Source organism: Acipenser ruthenus, chromosome 13, assembly GCF_902713425.1.
Source record: "Acipenser ruthenus chromosome 13, fAciRut3.2 maternal haplotype, whole genome shotgun sequence".
Classification (NCBI taxonomy): domain Eukaryota; kingdom Metazoa; phylum Chordata; class Actinopteri; order Acipenseriformes; family Acipenseridae; genus Acipenser; species Acipenser ruthenus.
In genome coordinates this window covers 7,442,032-7,459,198 of record NC_081201.1, presented here as the reverse complement: position 1 = coordinate 7,459,198, position 17,167 = coordinate 7,442,032, and the positions used below count along the sequence as shown (strand labels likewise).

At 38.8% G+C, this 17,167-nt stretch overlaps 1 protein-coding gene across 1 annotated transcript; it reads left to right on the top strand.

Annotated features, from left to right (window-relative positions):
• Positions 1-2,629: 2,629 nt before the first annotated feature.
• LOC117418565 (ras-related protein Rab-40C-like) lies at positions 2,630-15,989 on the top strand. The gene is made up of 6 exons (XM_034031740.3): positions 2,630-3,608; positions 7,722-7,782; positions 9,764-9,824; positions 10,179-10,256; positions 11,296-11,518; positions 12,893-15,989. Exons 1-6 carry the CDS (start codon positions 3,455-3,457, stop codon positions 13,165-13,167), a joined length of 852 nt encoding a protein of 283 aa, XP_033887631.1. The 5' UTR covers positions 2,630-3,454; the 3' UTR covers positions 13,168-15,989.
• The last annotated feature ends 1,178 nt before the right edge of the window (positions 15,990-17,167 follow it).

Genomic DNA, 17,167 nt, shown 5'->3' with positions numbered 1-17,167 from the left:
ATATCCACTTCAGTTAGGAGAACAGTTAGTTGGTTATTTTAAATCAATAGAAATGATCACATCTGGTTTTCAAGAATGGCCTTGGAGAAGCTGACAGAGCACATGACCTACACACAGCACAAGGAATAGAACAAAGGAATAAGAAACATGCTCAAAAGGACATCCAAGGTATCATTTATAGGCTACAAAGCAGTACAGGCTGACAAAAGGTACAGTAAGCAGAGGTGAAGTATAGGACACTGGACCCATATCACCCTTATGAAAAAAACATACACGTTATAGTATGCTATTTCATATATATTTATTATGCATTTGCAATTAGGGGGCTATATTGGTAGTGTTATTGTCAGGGCTATACAATATTATAGCAGAACTGAGCTCAATATAAGACCTTTGCTATGATGAAACCGGAGGTTACCTCGTCTGGGCATGAGTATAATAACAATTTGTTGAACATTTCACTTTCATTGAAATAGAATTTACGATGTCTCATTGAAAGGAGGTCAAAGTAAGGCTCCCATGGGGTAAATATGATCATTAAATAGGGACATAACACAGGTAGTAAAATGCATTTTCAATTGAATCCTACCCTAAAAGATTAGCTTTTATTAGGAGCTTATATCTCTGAGAGTCTTACAAACTGTGTTCAATATGTATGAGCTTAGCACTGTGGCCTAATGTTTAGGGCAAAGATCCAGCTCAGATCCTGGCTCTCTGTGTTACACTTTTGGGTGAGCAATTCATTTGATATCCTTGAGTATCAGTTCCATACAGCACAGGCGATCTTGATATTTGTATTACTTATTGTCATGGTTGCATAGTAAAAACCTGGTGAAATTATGGTAAACTGATAAAATTATTATACACATTTACCAAACCAAGGCTATTATGCAGAAACAGCAGGAAACGTTTCACTGCCCTCAGAACACTTTTCAGCAGCGATATTATTGTGCATGCCACCAGCAGATCTATACTACATGCATTATTGATTGTGCAAATGTACACTGTCTCAAATTCATTGGGCAGTGTATAAATAATGCACATTTCTCCAGGGTCATTGTGCTGTTCCATAAAAAAAGGCACAATATGGTCTTTTGCATGCAGTGGACCAGGCTGCTTCAGCAGGCTACAAGAGGAAGAAACCCCATCAACAACCAGCCATGCTATTTAAATTGAAATTACATCTTTAAACCATGGGTTCTTCAGAAAATTAAATGTGGCATAAAAATGCATTCTTGGGATTATCAGAACCATAGTGCCCGCCTTTTATAGGAGTTCTGCTATGCGATTGGTTGGACTAAAAAAAGCTATTAAAAGCTATTATTAGCTATTATTCACACGGTAGTACACTAAGTGAGAAAATAAATGAAGAGATCATTCAAACAAATTTGATGGACAGATTGCAAAGCAAAGGGATTGTTTGCGTTGTGTGTTATTTAGCCTTATTTGGAGACACAATGGCACGCCTTTGATTTTACCTTGATGTTCGATGAATAATTATCTTGGAATGTATTCTGTTGTGTTTGCCACCTTATTTGAATCCGTACTTTAATCCATTGGTTTACTGCCAACGTCTTTTTTTGACATTCCACTATTGTTTTAGTATCTTCATTTTAAAGAAAATCAAATTAAATATTTGCATTAGCAGTTTGTCTGTATGCTCAGGTGAAAATTAGTGGTTGCTAGAAAAAAAACACTGGACACCCCTTACATTTAGCTATAGTCTAGGCAGCAGATGGGAATTACAGTTTATGTACAGTATGCATTATTCACTTCAACAATTTCTGTGTTGCTTATCAATTCTGTGGTACACATTTTCATACACTGTTTTTCCCATTGCAGAACTGAGGTTGTACATGACAATAACCACGATTCCACCTGGGTCCAAGGCGTTGTTAGGGTCTTGTGATTGATAACGGTTTGTACCTATCTGAGTGCAGTTCAAACCTTGTGACCAATGGAGCTGACGGGAGGCGGGTTTTGTGTTCGCTCTGTGTGGGCCGACTAGCTTTCAGTGTTAGTGTGTATAGTGATAGTTGGTGGATATTGTTTGTCGGGGCACGAAAGAAAGTACATAGTAATACATATGCATTTGGCAAACGATAGATAGATATATACTTACTTACATACATATTTATTTATTTATTTATTTTATTGTTTTTACCACGCCGGGGTTTTGCAGTTTGTGAAGAGTCTACACGATATTGGACCGAAGAAGAGGGAGTCCGGTTGGTTGGTGAAGATATCAACAGCGCCGGAGTTTTCTAACTTTGTTGTTCAGGGCCACACTCAGACCCCGGATGCAAGTAACAGCAGTGGCCGGGTTTTAAGCGCTTCTGAGCGGACTACACTCAAGCACTTCCATCTGCTGGTTCGGAGGGGAGAATTCCTGTTTATGTCTTGATTAAAGAAAAAAACACCCAGCTCAACACAAGAAAGCACAGTCGGTTATAAATGTTCTTAAAAATGTATGTTTTATTTTGAATAGGCAACCGGGACTAGTCTAGTGCTGCTTCTGACAGTCGACTTCTTCAGTAAAGTAGCCCTTAACATAACGGAGACTATCTGGGCTGTAATTCAACCAGATATATATATATATATATATATATATATATATATATATATATATATATATATATAAGCATAAGCTACACGGTGTGATTTATTTTTACGGTATGTGATCTGGGATGGCTGTTTCCTAAAAAGGTTACGACACTTTTAAGACTAAAACCAACATTTGCTCTCTTGTTTATGCCGAGTTTTTTTGGAACATTTTCTTGGGTATTTTTGAAATACTTTATTTGTTGATAGTTTTAACCCCAAAACGAGAACAATTAAGAGACTTTGCCAGGGGACCGCATCATCACAAAAAACAACGATGTGTTTTGTCCCCTTGGGTACCGGATTGCATTCTGCGTTTCCTGTCCAGTTTTTTTGCTAAGCAGCAATCATGTATTTAATAGCAGGACTAATCGATTACACATCAAAACCAGTATTCTGGTTATTTGCTGGTGGCAAGCGAAGTTGGACTTGGATCAGAAGATAAATACATTGTGTGTCTTTATTTTCTTTTACTTTATTCTGAACCCTAGACATATAATTTGGAGAGCTGTTGGTGTTCTTTGATTAGGAAAATCCTGTAACAGAGAGAGCTGCCTCTGTGGTATACGTTTGTACTTTTTATGTCACGGATACAATTCATATAATGATAAAAGTCGTCGTTGTCAACGAACACATTATCAGTTTTTGTGTCCTTGGCCTAAGGAGCTTTCAGGTCTGATCAGAGGCAGAATTTCCTCTGTCAGAGCCACATAGGAATAAACAAGGGGCTTTGAAAGCTGCCTTCCAAGGATATTAAAGAGGACTCGCTTTCAACCTGTGCTGTGGATCAGGAGTGATAGAGTGCACTTCTTCGGGTGTGCACCCATATCTCCAAGCTTGCTGTCAGGTACCGATGCCAGAAAGGATGGGTACTCAGGGCAGCCCCGTCAAGAGCTATGACTATCTCCTAAAATTCCTGCTGGTGGGAGACAGCGATGTAGGGAAAGTGGAGATCTTGGGCAGTCTTCAGGACGGGTCGGCTGAGTCCCCCTATGCCTACAGTAGCGGTGAGTGACTCAAAACAACCATCATATTTCACTGATTAGCACAACATCATACATATACCGTTTATCCTAAGGCGGAGGTGTGCAGCATAGGTCAGTATGACTGATTCCAAGTTAGGATCCATGTATTTTTCTGGAAAAAAAAAACAATTTTGTAGCGTGTATCTGAGGTGTGTTGTTCGGTTTAAGGTCCATGTTAGCATTGTACAATATAAGCTAGTCACTCTCTATGATGAGTATCACGGTTAACACAAGCTTGAATAATCATAATAGGCATTATTGAAACCACAGTGAAAATCCTCATTTCAAACCAGACACCTTGCTGCTGGCAATTAAGTGATTCTAAACACCTGTGTGGGGCAGATCCCATCAGAACACAAGTCCCCAACTCCCCAGCGATGACATCCCACAGTTCTTAGTACTGGTCTGTGAGAGAAAGCACTGTACAAAAGATAGCATAGTAGATGTATATATATTTTTTTTTACTCTGTATTTTTGTGAGTAAAATAAAACAGGAAACACAATTAAGAAGGTTCATATTGTTAAAAGTTGTACCATTTGACAGTTAAATTTGGTTTGTACAAAAAATCTTTCAAATTTGAATCTTTAAATCTGACGAGGCCCTTTATTCAAATTCATGATTTCCGTCTCAAAATGCCAGTGCACACCTTTTAAGCTAGTGTGAGAAGGTCATTCTGATCAAATATGAAAGACTAAACATCAGTGTGAGGAATGTGGAGCAGAATTGAGACCCAGGTACAAAAAGTACTGAACTGTAGTGCTGTGAAGTGTCTGAACTTGGAAACAGGTGTGTTACAAACGTGCCCCAAAAACTTTAAGAACGTTTATTAATAAGGGTCTTGAGACCAAACGGGTTGAGAATTAAACAAATAAGCAATATGGAATTGAAAAGGTTACCATATCAAGCTGATAAAGGTTTCTTTGTGAACTGTGCAGCCTCAAATAAACATATGTAGACTTTGCTGGTATAGTACTAAGGCTTCGAGTCATGTCAAAGAAAAATATCTTATTTGTCTAGTTTGTCTGATGCATAGATATAGAATCGGTTAGTGTTGAAAATTGAGACTGAGAGTCTTGCTACTGTACAGGGACAATATACTGCTGTGCATCACTTCATGGAGCACCTTGCTTCCACTTCCAAAAACAGACTTAATGGAAGAGTAAAGCATGTACAGGAAATGGAAGAACTTGTGTTTGTAAGGGTTTTGTCATTTTTTTACATTCTCTTCTCAGGGGTTTCCAAAGCTTAGCCTTACACTCCAAAATAATGGTCTAATTCTCCCCCAAGCTGCTGCAGCAGCAATTGAGAAGTGTGTCTTGACAATTAAAGGCCCCCAGACACATAACCTTTTTTAAAATGACCTAAAGATACATTGAAACAACTGTTGAAATCACAGTTGAGTTAGGGTTTGAGTACAGGTTTGGCAGCATGCTTAAGCTTTCTGCTGAGGAGAGGGTTTCAGGAGGACCCCAGATTATGCAGTGTTTTTCAATTTTCTGCCATGATGCATGGCCTGATGATCTTGTGGACTTTGGTGATGAACAGTTAGAAGTTTCACTGAATTGGTATAGTGACCTTTTAGCAAGGAATGTTGATGCAGTTCACCCAGAATGGAGAATGCTTGAAACACTCTGTTTATGGATAAATCATTTATTTGTTTATGGGAGGTCATGCTAACAAACAAACCCTTTTGCACAGATTTAAAGACAAATCTTCTACATTTAGTAGAAATCATGCTTGTGCTGCCAATATCAGCTGCCCAGTGTGAACGTGGATTGTCTGCACAAAACAGAATTAAATCCAAGCTACACAACTCACTTAATGTGGCAGCTGTTAAGATCTTGTGAGAATCAGTGCAGAGGGCCCTTCCCTTAAAGTTTGATCCAGAGCCTTGTGTTAAGTGCTGGCTTTCCTCGGGTAAAAGGAAACGAAGACCAAATTACACATCCTGGCCAAGTGATGTAGACATTTTAACTGTTGGCGACACTGTCTCAGATTGTGAATAAGAATGATTTGATAGTTGTATACATTTGTTAAGACAACATTCCAATTAGTTCAGAGGGCTGAGTTAAGGAACACATTGCCAAAAGGCAGAACTGCAGGAAATTGAAGTTCACTTTTCAAGAACCTTTAGGTCATACGTTGTGGCAGAGGAAAATGAGGATGTGATTCCATGTATCCTGTTACCCTGAGTAGTCTGTGACTATGACTTTCAGGCAATAGATTTGCATAGAGACCCATTTTCTCCTCCAGGCCACTTTCATAATAGATATAACCATTTATTTCCATTGCACCTGCTACAAATAGGTTGGAGCTACAGTTCTAAAACAATGGACAAAACTTGCCTTGACTAGTCGGAGTCAAATTAAGATATTATGCAATTAGGAAGGTCTTACGAAAGATAGACTTAACATCCCCAGGCTTGATCAATGGAACTTGCGAGAAACTACAGTAAAAGGTCAAGATAACTATCTAAAAACTGAACATGATTTTTGTTGTGCAAGAGATTTGAAGAACAAGTGTCTGGCACTCTGAGACCACGAATTTAGCAGGACTGACAGATTTAATAGAATAGGCTTAAATGAAGTAACAGGGTGGCCAGCAGCCTTAGACTTTGGAATGAAGCAGTTTTGCCAGGTTTCATTGTACAGCACAGGGGCTGCAAGGACTCAAGTCCCAGTCTGAGAGTATAGAGAACTGTGCTGCACCAGAATTAATTGGATGGCTAGCAGTCCAATAACTAGTACCAAACAAAATCAGTTCTGCCAAAATTGGTACTGCAACAAAATGAATCGTGGGATTTGACTGTTCAATTTTCTAAAGTTGTGATTTTCTTTTTTACAGTGCAATACTTCCTTCAGATTACTGAGCATTTGAAATAAGTGACTTAAGGAGCAATAAAGCAATATAACTAAGGAACAAAGAGAACAGCTTTAATGGACTCTGGACAGGAACTGAAATTATAATTGAGAGGCAGCCTTAAGGACAGTGATTTTGTTTTTGTTTCCTAAAGGGGACAGACATAAGAGACAGAGTCTGAAGACCTGGTTAATAGGAGGAGATTGTTAAGGTCCTATCACACCAAGCGTGTCGCGTCACAGTGTCCGTGTAACATTCTTTTTTTTTTTTTTTTTTTGTGGAGGCTCACATCGGCCGTGTAGTGTAAAACAGAGTCTGTAATCGACTGTTTTCCTCTGTGTGCGTCCGGCTTATTGCAATTGTGGTGTTATGTTGTGTGCAGTTGTATAACTGAGGGTAGCATGACTGTTGTCAAATACTTGAGTCTCAATCATGACAATCTTACAGTGATGTAGATTGTCTGTTTCAGATTATTTACCAAATATATATTTAAACAGGAGTGTGTTTAAATATTCGGTCCTTTACAGGAACACCCAAGCAGCGCCTTTAGGATAGAATCAAACTGTATGCTAATAATGCTTAACATATTTAGCCAAAACAATCCAAATATTGAAATATCTGACACTCCCCTGGTAAACTGTCAGTAACCACTAGCTGTAGCAGTAGCTAGTGCCACAAATACCAACCAGATTTATTCTTGCCATATATATATATATATATATATATATATATATATATATATATATATATATATATATATATATATATATATAAGCATTCTATTGCCAACATTTTCTAATTCTGATTAGTGTGAATTCATGTTTTCAATTGAATAGAGTGTATATGCTATTTTCAGGCAGTTGTTTTGTAGAGCTGTGAGTTGTGGTTTAAAGTTCCATTACTCACAGGTATACAGTACTGCCATCACATGTGACCAAAAGTACATCTGACCAAAACTGAAATGCATAATCTACTAGTGACAGAATAGTATAATTACTACCAGGTCATGTTTGTATTGCTTGCTCTGCCAAGAGTACAGCATGGCCACTTAAATTTACCTGTGCCTTCTTGAATGGTTTTTCTGTCCTCACAACACAATATGATGTGCAATGTTTTATGATATGCAATATTAAGTTTTCCTGCCTTGGCTTCCACGAGCTGACACAGTTTGGGGGGTGGGGGGTAGTTTAATTTTTCATCGCTTTCTGATTTAATTGTTTCATCTTTTCTTCTAGGAATTGACTACAAGACCACTACAATCCTCCTGGATGGGAGACGTGTCAAACTGGAACTCTGGTCAGTGCTATACCAGTGTTCTGTTGTGTAAACCATCTGTAAGCTTTACCACTCTCAAGTGTGTGATATGATTATGTTTAACATGTAAGTTTATATATAATACGGTGCTCTATTAGGAAAGATGTGTTGAACAATTGAAACAATATTAGTGTTTTTTACAGCATTGGTTGTGGGTAATTCCTCCAGTCAAGCTATGTTGTATTCCTATTGTAACTTAACCTAACTTAAACAGCACCAGTAAGATGAACTAATAATGTTGTCTTGGTATTTTTTGGCTTCCAATCTGCATTACTGTTCCGGCAAAAGAGGACATTTGTGTTTTGTTAATCCAGAGTTTCTTCTGTTGGTTTGTCTCAGTATATTTCCTGGAATGTGAAAGCATGCAGTAAACAGAATCAATGGTCTGAATCAGATGTAGGATGTTGACAAATCATTAGGTGATGAGCACTGCAACTGGAGACGTTTGCCATTTTGGTTTACTGATATTCAATGCTTTAAAAGCACATTTTAGATAGTTAGGTCTACACTTTCAGTATTACATATCCTGTAATTGCAGAACTACAAGCTGAGTCGAACTTTGTTCTGCTCAACAGAATGTATTTGTCTGACAGTTTGGCACATATTAAAGTATGTCCTCCAGCCCTGTTTCCTAGGTCTCAGATGTAAATGATAACCTGTTGCATTTGTGAGGACAAGCAATGCTAACTGCATTATTTATTTAATTATGTAATTATTGTATGCATTTGTCTTGGTTAAAGACAAAGTGTGCTTTCGAGAGTAGGTTAAACCCACAGTTGTGAGGGGGCTATGTGGGTTACTAACTTCCTGGCTTGTTTATGAGGTGTAGCAAATAATTCAATTTAACCTCACTTGAAATAATAATAATACAATGTTTGTTATGTCTCATTAGGATTCTGATTTAGGTTATAAAAAATAGAAGGATGAACTTCAAATAACAAAACTGGAGGCGCGTTCTCTGTTTCCTGCTCCACTGCCTTCAGTGTTGCACATTACCGCATGTCCAGTATTTTAGTTTCTTTCCTGTTTGTGAAAAGTCCCCTAGCACACTTCAAAGCTGTGTGCCACCCCCTACAGCTTCTAATTACAGTAGACAGCTAGTCAAAAACTAACATCAGCTAAGCTGCCTATTCGGCAGCGTCCTTCATCATCCCTGGCTTTCACGGCCACACTGGGAAAATGAACCTTACATGTAGACAATCGGAGCAATTCAGCTCCTCATCCGTTTGATTCAGATCTATTGAATTTTGCAATTAGAATGTTCCTGGAAACACGTGGGTTGCAGACACACCTACAAGGCAAAAGCCTCAGTATCCAGACCAACTAGGTCGACACAGTAATATTTTGCAATTATTGTCTCACAGTGGTGGTATGATTCCAACTCCTTATGAAAACTAAAGCGCTTCCAGGTGACACTAATGAAGAGTGATTGTAAATTGGAAACAAAGTCTTTATTGTAAAATTAGGTTAATGTTTGGTAATTGTTTGAAGATTAATAAAATAAAACAAGAAACTACAGCATTTTAACAAATACAATTGATAGTGATTTTTAAAGTTTCACAGTATTTTTCTAGGCATCTATTAAATGGCTTAATGTTTATCTTAACCCAGCTGTTTGGTTTGACTTAGATTTGTAAGATTGCAGTAATTCCTGCTCTATTCCTGCATTGGCTGTTCAAGGTCTTCAGTTAGTCAGTTATGGTATTAAGGAATGTGGATTTTTGACTGATTCTCTGATTGTAAAATGATGTAGTTTTGTTTTGGAACCAGTTGCTTGGTTGCTAGTTGCATTGAGACATAATGTATCACAAAATAATTACTGATTGCAGTATCATGGAAGAATATTTTTCAGGATGAGGGCAATGTCCAGTATATTTCTGTTTATCTCCAAACAGTCCTGCTGTTGTATTGTAAACTCTTCATCGTTCCTTTGTATCTGACCCCCTTTCTGTTTGTGTTTCAGGGACACATCAGGACAGGGCCGTTTCTGCACCATCTTCAGATCCTATTCCAGAGGGGCGCAGGTAACGGGAGCTACATTCTTTTTTCAGGGAGTTAGGAGGGGTGGGTCCATCAATTGGTAAAATTAACAGTAGCCATATTAATTGAAAACACATCTTTGCACCGTTTAGTATGAAAGACAAGTCGGGTACTAGAACAGGTTTAACCAGTCGGGCAGATGAAGTGGTGTGTATATAATATGAGAAAGATATGACAACAGGCTTTATCTTGAGGAACACGAGTTGAGGTCTTTGTTACTGGCTGCTAAGTGTGATGCAATCTGCCCTTGGAAAGGCGGGTGTGGTTTCAGTTTTATTATCCTGTTGTAATGATGCCCTGATGTAAGGTGTTATTTTTTTTTTGTCTTTCGCTCCAAGGGAATCCTGTTGGTTTATGACATCACTAACCGCTGGTCCTTTGACGGCATTGACCGTTGGATCCGCGAGATAGATGAGGTAAGGAGTTGCAAAGAAACTTGTTTGCACTTGTTGTCTTATGCATGTCAATTCTGGTTTGAACTGGAGTTCACACACACTGCCATCTGTTAGAATTTGAGTTAATCTTTTCTTGACTTGAATTATCTTTGTCCTGCCCGTCTCTGCTCCCTGTCTACTCTGATATATGTGCTATTGGCTGCACACCAATTCCATTTCAACTCTGAACTTAAATTACATTTCTGTCTGAGATATAGATTTTAGTTTGTATTTATGGATAGTTTTCTTTTTTTCATTCTGAATTCTGTGAAAGAACTGATAATGCTGGGAGAGGCAGGGCTGGCAGGCTCCCCCACTGCTGCTGTTGGACAATGTCTGTTACTGGTGTGAGCCGGTGTTCACTATTGTGTGGCTTCTCAGATTCCCACCCCTGTGGTGCTACACCCCACCTCCTCAAGTCACTTTAGTAACTTGAAAATAATATTTGTGGATTTGCATTAGCTCCCCTTCTGCTCAAAGACACATACTTTAATGCCTGTTCACGCCCCTTCTGTTTCCTGCCTCCGCGGAAGGAGCTTTTCCATTTCCCTTCCCTGTTTGTTTGGGGGTGGGGGTGTTATTTTAAACCTTTCCTTTTTGAGACAGACACTTCAACTTGCTGCTCCTCCATAGAGGGCCTTTAGCGATATCATTCAGATTTCAGAAACAGGATTTGACAGCTTGAAAGCTTCTGTACAGACAGAGGTGGCAGTGTGTGTCATGTATCAATGCTGGTCCCAGCACTAGGTTTCGAGCAGTCTAGGAAATACTAGTATCGTCAGTACCGCACTTTTTAAACACAAAAGAACACCAATGCTAAAGGGGGTTTCACCTCTTAGAAGATTTAAGTAAAACTTAAACAACTGTCTGAAAAAAAATGTAGCAGTATCAGCTAGTACATTCATCAATATAATGTTCCGTGTGGATATGTGGACTTGTGGAGAATGTCCTTTTTCAATCCTCCACACCTTTTTATAGAGAGAATCCACACCCCTTAACTCCTGTATGTCTGTTTTACCAGCATGCGCCTGGAGTGCCGCGGATCCTGGTAGGAAACCGGCTTCACTTGGCATTCAAGCGTCAGGTGCCAACGGAGCAGGCACGCGCCTACGCAGAGAAGAACGGCATGACCTTCTTCGAGGTTAGCCCCCTCTGCAACTTCAACGTCATAGAGTCTTTCACGGAGCTCTCGCGTATCGTCCTGATGAGGCACGGCATGGAGAAGTTCTGGAAACCCAACAGAGGTGAGGGGCTGCAGAGTTTGTGCTGGATGTATGGTTTGAATGGTCTGAGCAGTATTGGGGGAGGGTAAAAGATATGAATTGGGGTGACAGAATGATTAATGATTCCATAATACAAATGCAAATCTGCTTGCAGCCTAGATTTCCAAGTGATCCTTTGCACTGTACCTTTAGCCTGTTGTTAGTTTAGAAAAATTGGCACCTGCCCACAAAATAGGAGTAAATATAATATTGTATGTAACATATATTTTGTCGCAATCAGCAAAACTCTCCCATTACTGTCCAGTAACAGCATTCTCCTGATTTCACTCCAGCTACATTTAATTAGAGACAACAGTCTCTTGTAATTATTTTTATTTATTTTTTTTACCACAAAATTACATTTTCCCATTTCCCATTGTAATGTACTGTCTACTGTTGGCTGAGCGTCTGCTCTGGATACATTAGGCAGCATTAGAAACATTCCTTTATAGGCACTGCCTGAGTGCAACTAATGCACCACTCTGGTGTGTTTCTTCCAGTTTCCAACAAGTGCCAATGAGAATACATTAAGAGCAGGAACTGATTGAGTGTTTTTTTTTTTTTTTTTTTTTTGAGTAAACAATAAATTTGCATTACCTAAATATGCACTTAGCAAATATCTTGAATATTGTAGCTGAAGATTATCATCCATTTTGTGTGTTTTTAAAAAAAAAATGTATTTATACTCCCCTCCCCACGTCTGTGAATCCTGAAATAAGAACTGTTGTAAGAGTTTTGTCTGTTTTCAGCAGTACAACGTGACTGCCCTCTAGTGGATAAGTGGAAATCACTCTCTTACCTCATGTTAACTTTGAAAGAGACTTTTTTATTTTAGTATCTAAAAGAATTAAAAAGTATGCTTAATGTAATTTAACAGATTGAATAGATACTCTCAAATAGTATGAATGTATACAGAGTGAGGCAACTTGACAAACATCCCTGTCTGGATACTGAATAATAAATGAACCCGATTTCCACTTTTTATTTATTTATTTATTTTTCAAATGATTTGTACCATTCAGCTTTTGATTAAGTAGGGGGGCGAGTAGAGGCTCTGTATTGTAGAGCAATAGACCAGCATTGTCATTCCCTTGGCTTTAAGAAAAATGTCTATCAGCTGCTTGCTTCACAAAAAAATGAAGTATTTTATTATACAGGTCTTATGACAGGGAGTGAAACACAGCTTTGTACTATTGTGCGTGCAATGCACTGTACAAATCTGCATTCCTGTGTGTGTGTGAAGATAAGCCGTGTTTAAGAGAGTAAGCATTTTGAAGTGCTGTCTGTTGTGGGAGGTTGTTTTTGTGTGTGTTTGTGTGTGTGTAATAGCTTTGTGTGTTTGTTTCCACGCTGCAGTTTTCACCCTGCAGGACCTGTGCTGCCGAGCCATCGTGTCGTGCACCCCGGTTCACCTCATTGACAAGCTGCCGCTGCCCGTGGCCATCAAGAGCCACCTCAAGTCCTTCTCCATGGCCAACGGGATGAACGCTGTCATGATGCATGGTCGTTCCTACTCGCTCGCTAACGCGCCCGGGGGCCGCAAGGGGAACAGCCTGAAACGCTCCAAATCCATCAAGCCCCCCCAGAGCCCTCCTCAGAACTGTGCCAGGAACAACTGCAAGATCTCTTAGCGTGCGGGTGCAGACCAGAGCCATCAGACCTCAGCAAGACACAGACTCCGCCTCCGTTTAGGCATTTTCAGGCTGCCTCAGTCATAACGAAGAACTCTCCACCCAACCACAGACAAGATTTGAAATTCCTGCCCAATAACCTGCACTAGTCTCTCCTTCTATAAGACATCATCTCCCCGATCTCCCTATCATTGGTTACAGGGGACTCATTTAATCAGGAATCACCATAATGCCTCTTCTGCTTAGCCAGAAAGCAATGCGCCTGGAGTCTGACTATAATGTTTTTGAATTATACTATTTAATTATTGTATTTTTTTTTTTTCTTGGAGAAACAAGAGACCTTTTCATTATTTTTTGCACTGAAATTCCTCTGTGTGCTGCTTTACTTTCCGATGGTGCTTCCCTGGGATGTTAAAGGGACACTTTCGGGGATGTGAATGTGCAAGTGAGCACAGTGGCTGAAGCAATAAAATGTGGCAACCATGCCTGCCTTGAAGGATTCTGTTTAGCCGTACAGACAGGGGAGCTTCAGAGATTCATGAGAGGTTTTGGGGGTGGCATCAAAAAGCATCCTCCCCTGGACTTAGAAATTACAACAGCTTAAAAACAAAAAGCCTTGCTGTTTTTTTTTTTGTTTGTTTTTTTACCATTACTTTGTATTTATCTCTTTCTCACTCTCCATCTCTGGAATTCTGAGTGATTCACACTCGCCTGATTCTTTAACGCACTAGTCATTAGTTTCATCATTTTGCACAAATCATAGAAAAAAATGAGTATCACAATGTGTTATTCAGAAGGAGTAGCAGTCAGATTTTCCTGTGTAGTCTCTCTGGACAATTATACATTGAGAGTGGTCAGTCCCTGAATTTTAAACAAAAATGAAGAAACTGATACAGGCATTCAATACCTCTCTATGTAAACAGAAAGTTAGTCTCCAGTGCGGTCAGTCCCTTGCCTTTCACAGGATTCATTCCTGTGCTGTACCTGCCTTGAGGATGTTGGACCCTGATGTATACAAATTTAATGAGAGCTGCATCTGAACATGTGTGCTACTCCTTGCAATACAAAAATACACTGCATGAATCGCTGAATCACAAAAATTCTTACTGTAACGATTTCCACAAAATGATGGGAGTTTATCTGGGTCCAAATGATCCTTCAGTTTGTTGTATTTGTTATAGCTTTTAGACACTCTTTTTTTAACCTTTACAAGATGGACACATTTCAGTTTTATACTGTGCAGAATTGGTTTCTCCACAGCAGGGTTAAACTTTAAACTTGTCTGTTTTTCATACAGCCACGTTCCCAAACAACCCCTTCAGTTTCATATTAGGCTCTATTTGACTTATTTTCTCCTTGGATAATACTGTATTGTCCTCACAATTTTAAATAGGAAGGACTACTTAAAATACACTAGCTGGGGCTCCACTGTAGACCCTGTCATTGGAAAGCACACCATTGTTTGCATCAGGTAATATTAACTAGGATTTATTTAGCATGCCTTATTATTCCCATGGGTTTTTGGGGGCCATAAAGAAAAGACGCCTAATGAAGGAATGAATCTAATCTGCTGTTTGAAACTCTGGCTATATACTAAATCAGGTGAAGTAAAACCCACAGAACTATTTGTACTGGAGCTTGATATAGAGACAGCAGTCTGCAACACTCTTAATGTTTTTCATTTGCTTATCTGGTATTTGGTATGCAACACAGTTGTCTTCCAGGCTTGTCTTCAGCAAGTTTATTGAAACTGTCCATTGTTATCAGACCAGTCCTTGTCCCAAAACTTAGCTTAATACAAACAAAGAAAAACTGTTGAAGCTTGCAGTTTGAGGTATGCAATATTCCATACTGCTTATTCTAGTATGATATTGTACCCACAACACAGTTGCATCTTTAATATTGTTTTTCCTTTTAAAGTTGTTTCAAGTTGCTTTAATAGGGGCATCCAAATTAGGGTTTTGGTGCTTTGACAACTGCTCTCACCAGGTTCATTATTAATACTCTGCATTACCCTTCTGAAGTATAATTTGGGTTCACAAAGTTCTTAATTTCTACACCTTATAGTTACTAATGGCCTGTGAAAGCTGATTAACAGTGAAGCACCACATGGAGAAAAGGATGAAGTTAGGAAGTTGATGTGTTATATGTCCCATAACCAATTATTGTTTTACCTTACTGGCTAAATTGACAGCTGCTGGTATTATGGTCAAGGGGTTATGTTCAGAGGAGTGTAAAGAAATGCGATTTGAATTGTTTTTATAACTGCAATCTCATTATTTGAATACCAGGTTTCTCTTTTGCTGCAGTACGTACAACTCCCGTATGAATCAAAGGTAAACAGTGTCATAACAGGGATGTGATATTAGCCAGAATAGTCCAGGGTTTTTTTTTTATTTATTTATTTTTTTTGGCAAATGCAATCAATGTAAAGGGATTTTGTAGAAAGTAATAAAAAGCAGTGTTCTTTGTTGGGTTATTGTTCAAGATGGGTGACTTATATCACCTTCTGATAATGTATGCACATTCCTTGCAGACGTTTTAGGAGTCGCTGGAGCTCTTTAATGAGACACAGTTGGTTCAGGCCACTGTGTTGTTTTCTTCCCTGCAAGGGTGGAAAAGGGAACATGGGTATGTTTTTATTAATGTGTAAACACTATTTTTGTCTGGTTGAAGCTGCTGGGTGAATTTAATGAAGAATGCTTTTTTTTTTTATAGGTGTTCTCAAAAAAAGCCCTTGTTTTTTTTATTCTTGATTGTACATTTTTAACGTTTACAGACTGTGAAATACAGCCTTTTTCACAATAAAACAGTTAACAGTATACCTTGGTCTTGTGTTAATTCTTATTCCCTCGTGATCTTCAAGGTGTTACTTGTGTTCATTTTTATTCTCAGCAGGGATGATTTTGTTTTGGCCTGCATGCCTGTCTTTTCTGGTATTGCTTATTTAATTTTTTTCCCCTAAAATGTGCTTAAATTTTAGAACTTTTAAATAACTGACCACCATATGGCAAGTAAAAAAACACTGTAGAACCTATTGCGAAACAATTGCAGACTCGTTCACACTTCCCCTTTTAACAACTGGGGTATTCCAGTCTAAATAAATTAGAATTTTTCTACTTCAGTGTTTTTTTTGTTTTGTTTTGTTTTGTTTTGTTTTTTTCCACTGGATAAAGTAGCCTCTCCAAATTCACTAAAATAGAGACAAACTGAATAGATTAGCCTTAGTTTAAAATTGATGTGTTTCTTTAGCCAAGTATCTTCCCCAGGCTTACAAAAGCAAAGGTCATGAGTCACGGAGAAGTCAAGAGGTCATCTTGGATCAAAGAGGAGGAAATAACTTCTTGGAATCTCCCAGCCTCCCCTCCCCCCCAGGGGTCAGTAGACAAAGCAGGGTAGCAGTACAGTGTCAATCTCTTTCTGAACTTTTTAGCACCAGAATGAGGCATCTCAAGGCTTTGTGTGACTGAACGGTGGAGTCCGCAACCCAAAGTCTGCTATTCCAAAACAAAACACACACACGCACCTTAGCTTGTTTTTCATATTTATACCCATGGCAATAAGGTATTACAATATACACTGGTGTTTTATTTAAAAAAAAAAAAAGATATCTTTAAACTTTATTTTTCATTGTGAGATAGCAAGTTGCAAAGTTTAACCCACGGGGCTTCTCATAAAGGAAAGAAATAGTGCATTCCTGAAAACTGCATTTGCCAGAATGTTCAGGTAGGGCTGCCACTTAACCTTGACCTGTCCAACAAATAGATCTCAATCTAGGCCATATGGGATGAACTTGACTGTCACTGACATGTCTAAAGAAGGTAACTCCAGATTTACCGTGTTGCAACTGGTCTGAGTACAAGGGTTAAATGCTACGGTATGAGTACAGAATAGCTAATTCTATGTTCATGCTGCAAAATAATTCCAGACATAATATCCCTGTCCAGAAAAACTAGACAGTTTCAATTAATTGGTGCCCAATTAGCAGCGGCGAACTGAA

Coding starts and splice junctions, on each gene's coding strand:
- LOC117418565 (XM_034031740.3), top strand. CDS start 3,455: ATGCCAGAAAGGATGGGTACTCAGGGCAGCCCCGTCAAGAGCTATGAC. Junction 3,609..7,721: donor CCCCTATGCCTACAGTAGCG/GTGAGTGACTCA, acceptor CTTTTCTTCTAG/GAATTGACTACAAGACCACT. Junction 11,519..12,892: donor GTTCTGGAAACCCAACAGAG/GTGAGGGGCTGC, acceptor TCCACGCTGCAG/TTTTCACCCTGCAGGACCTG.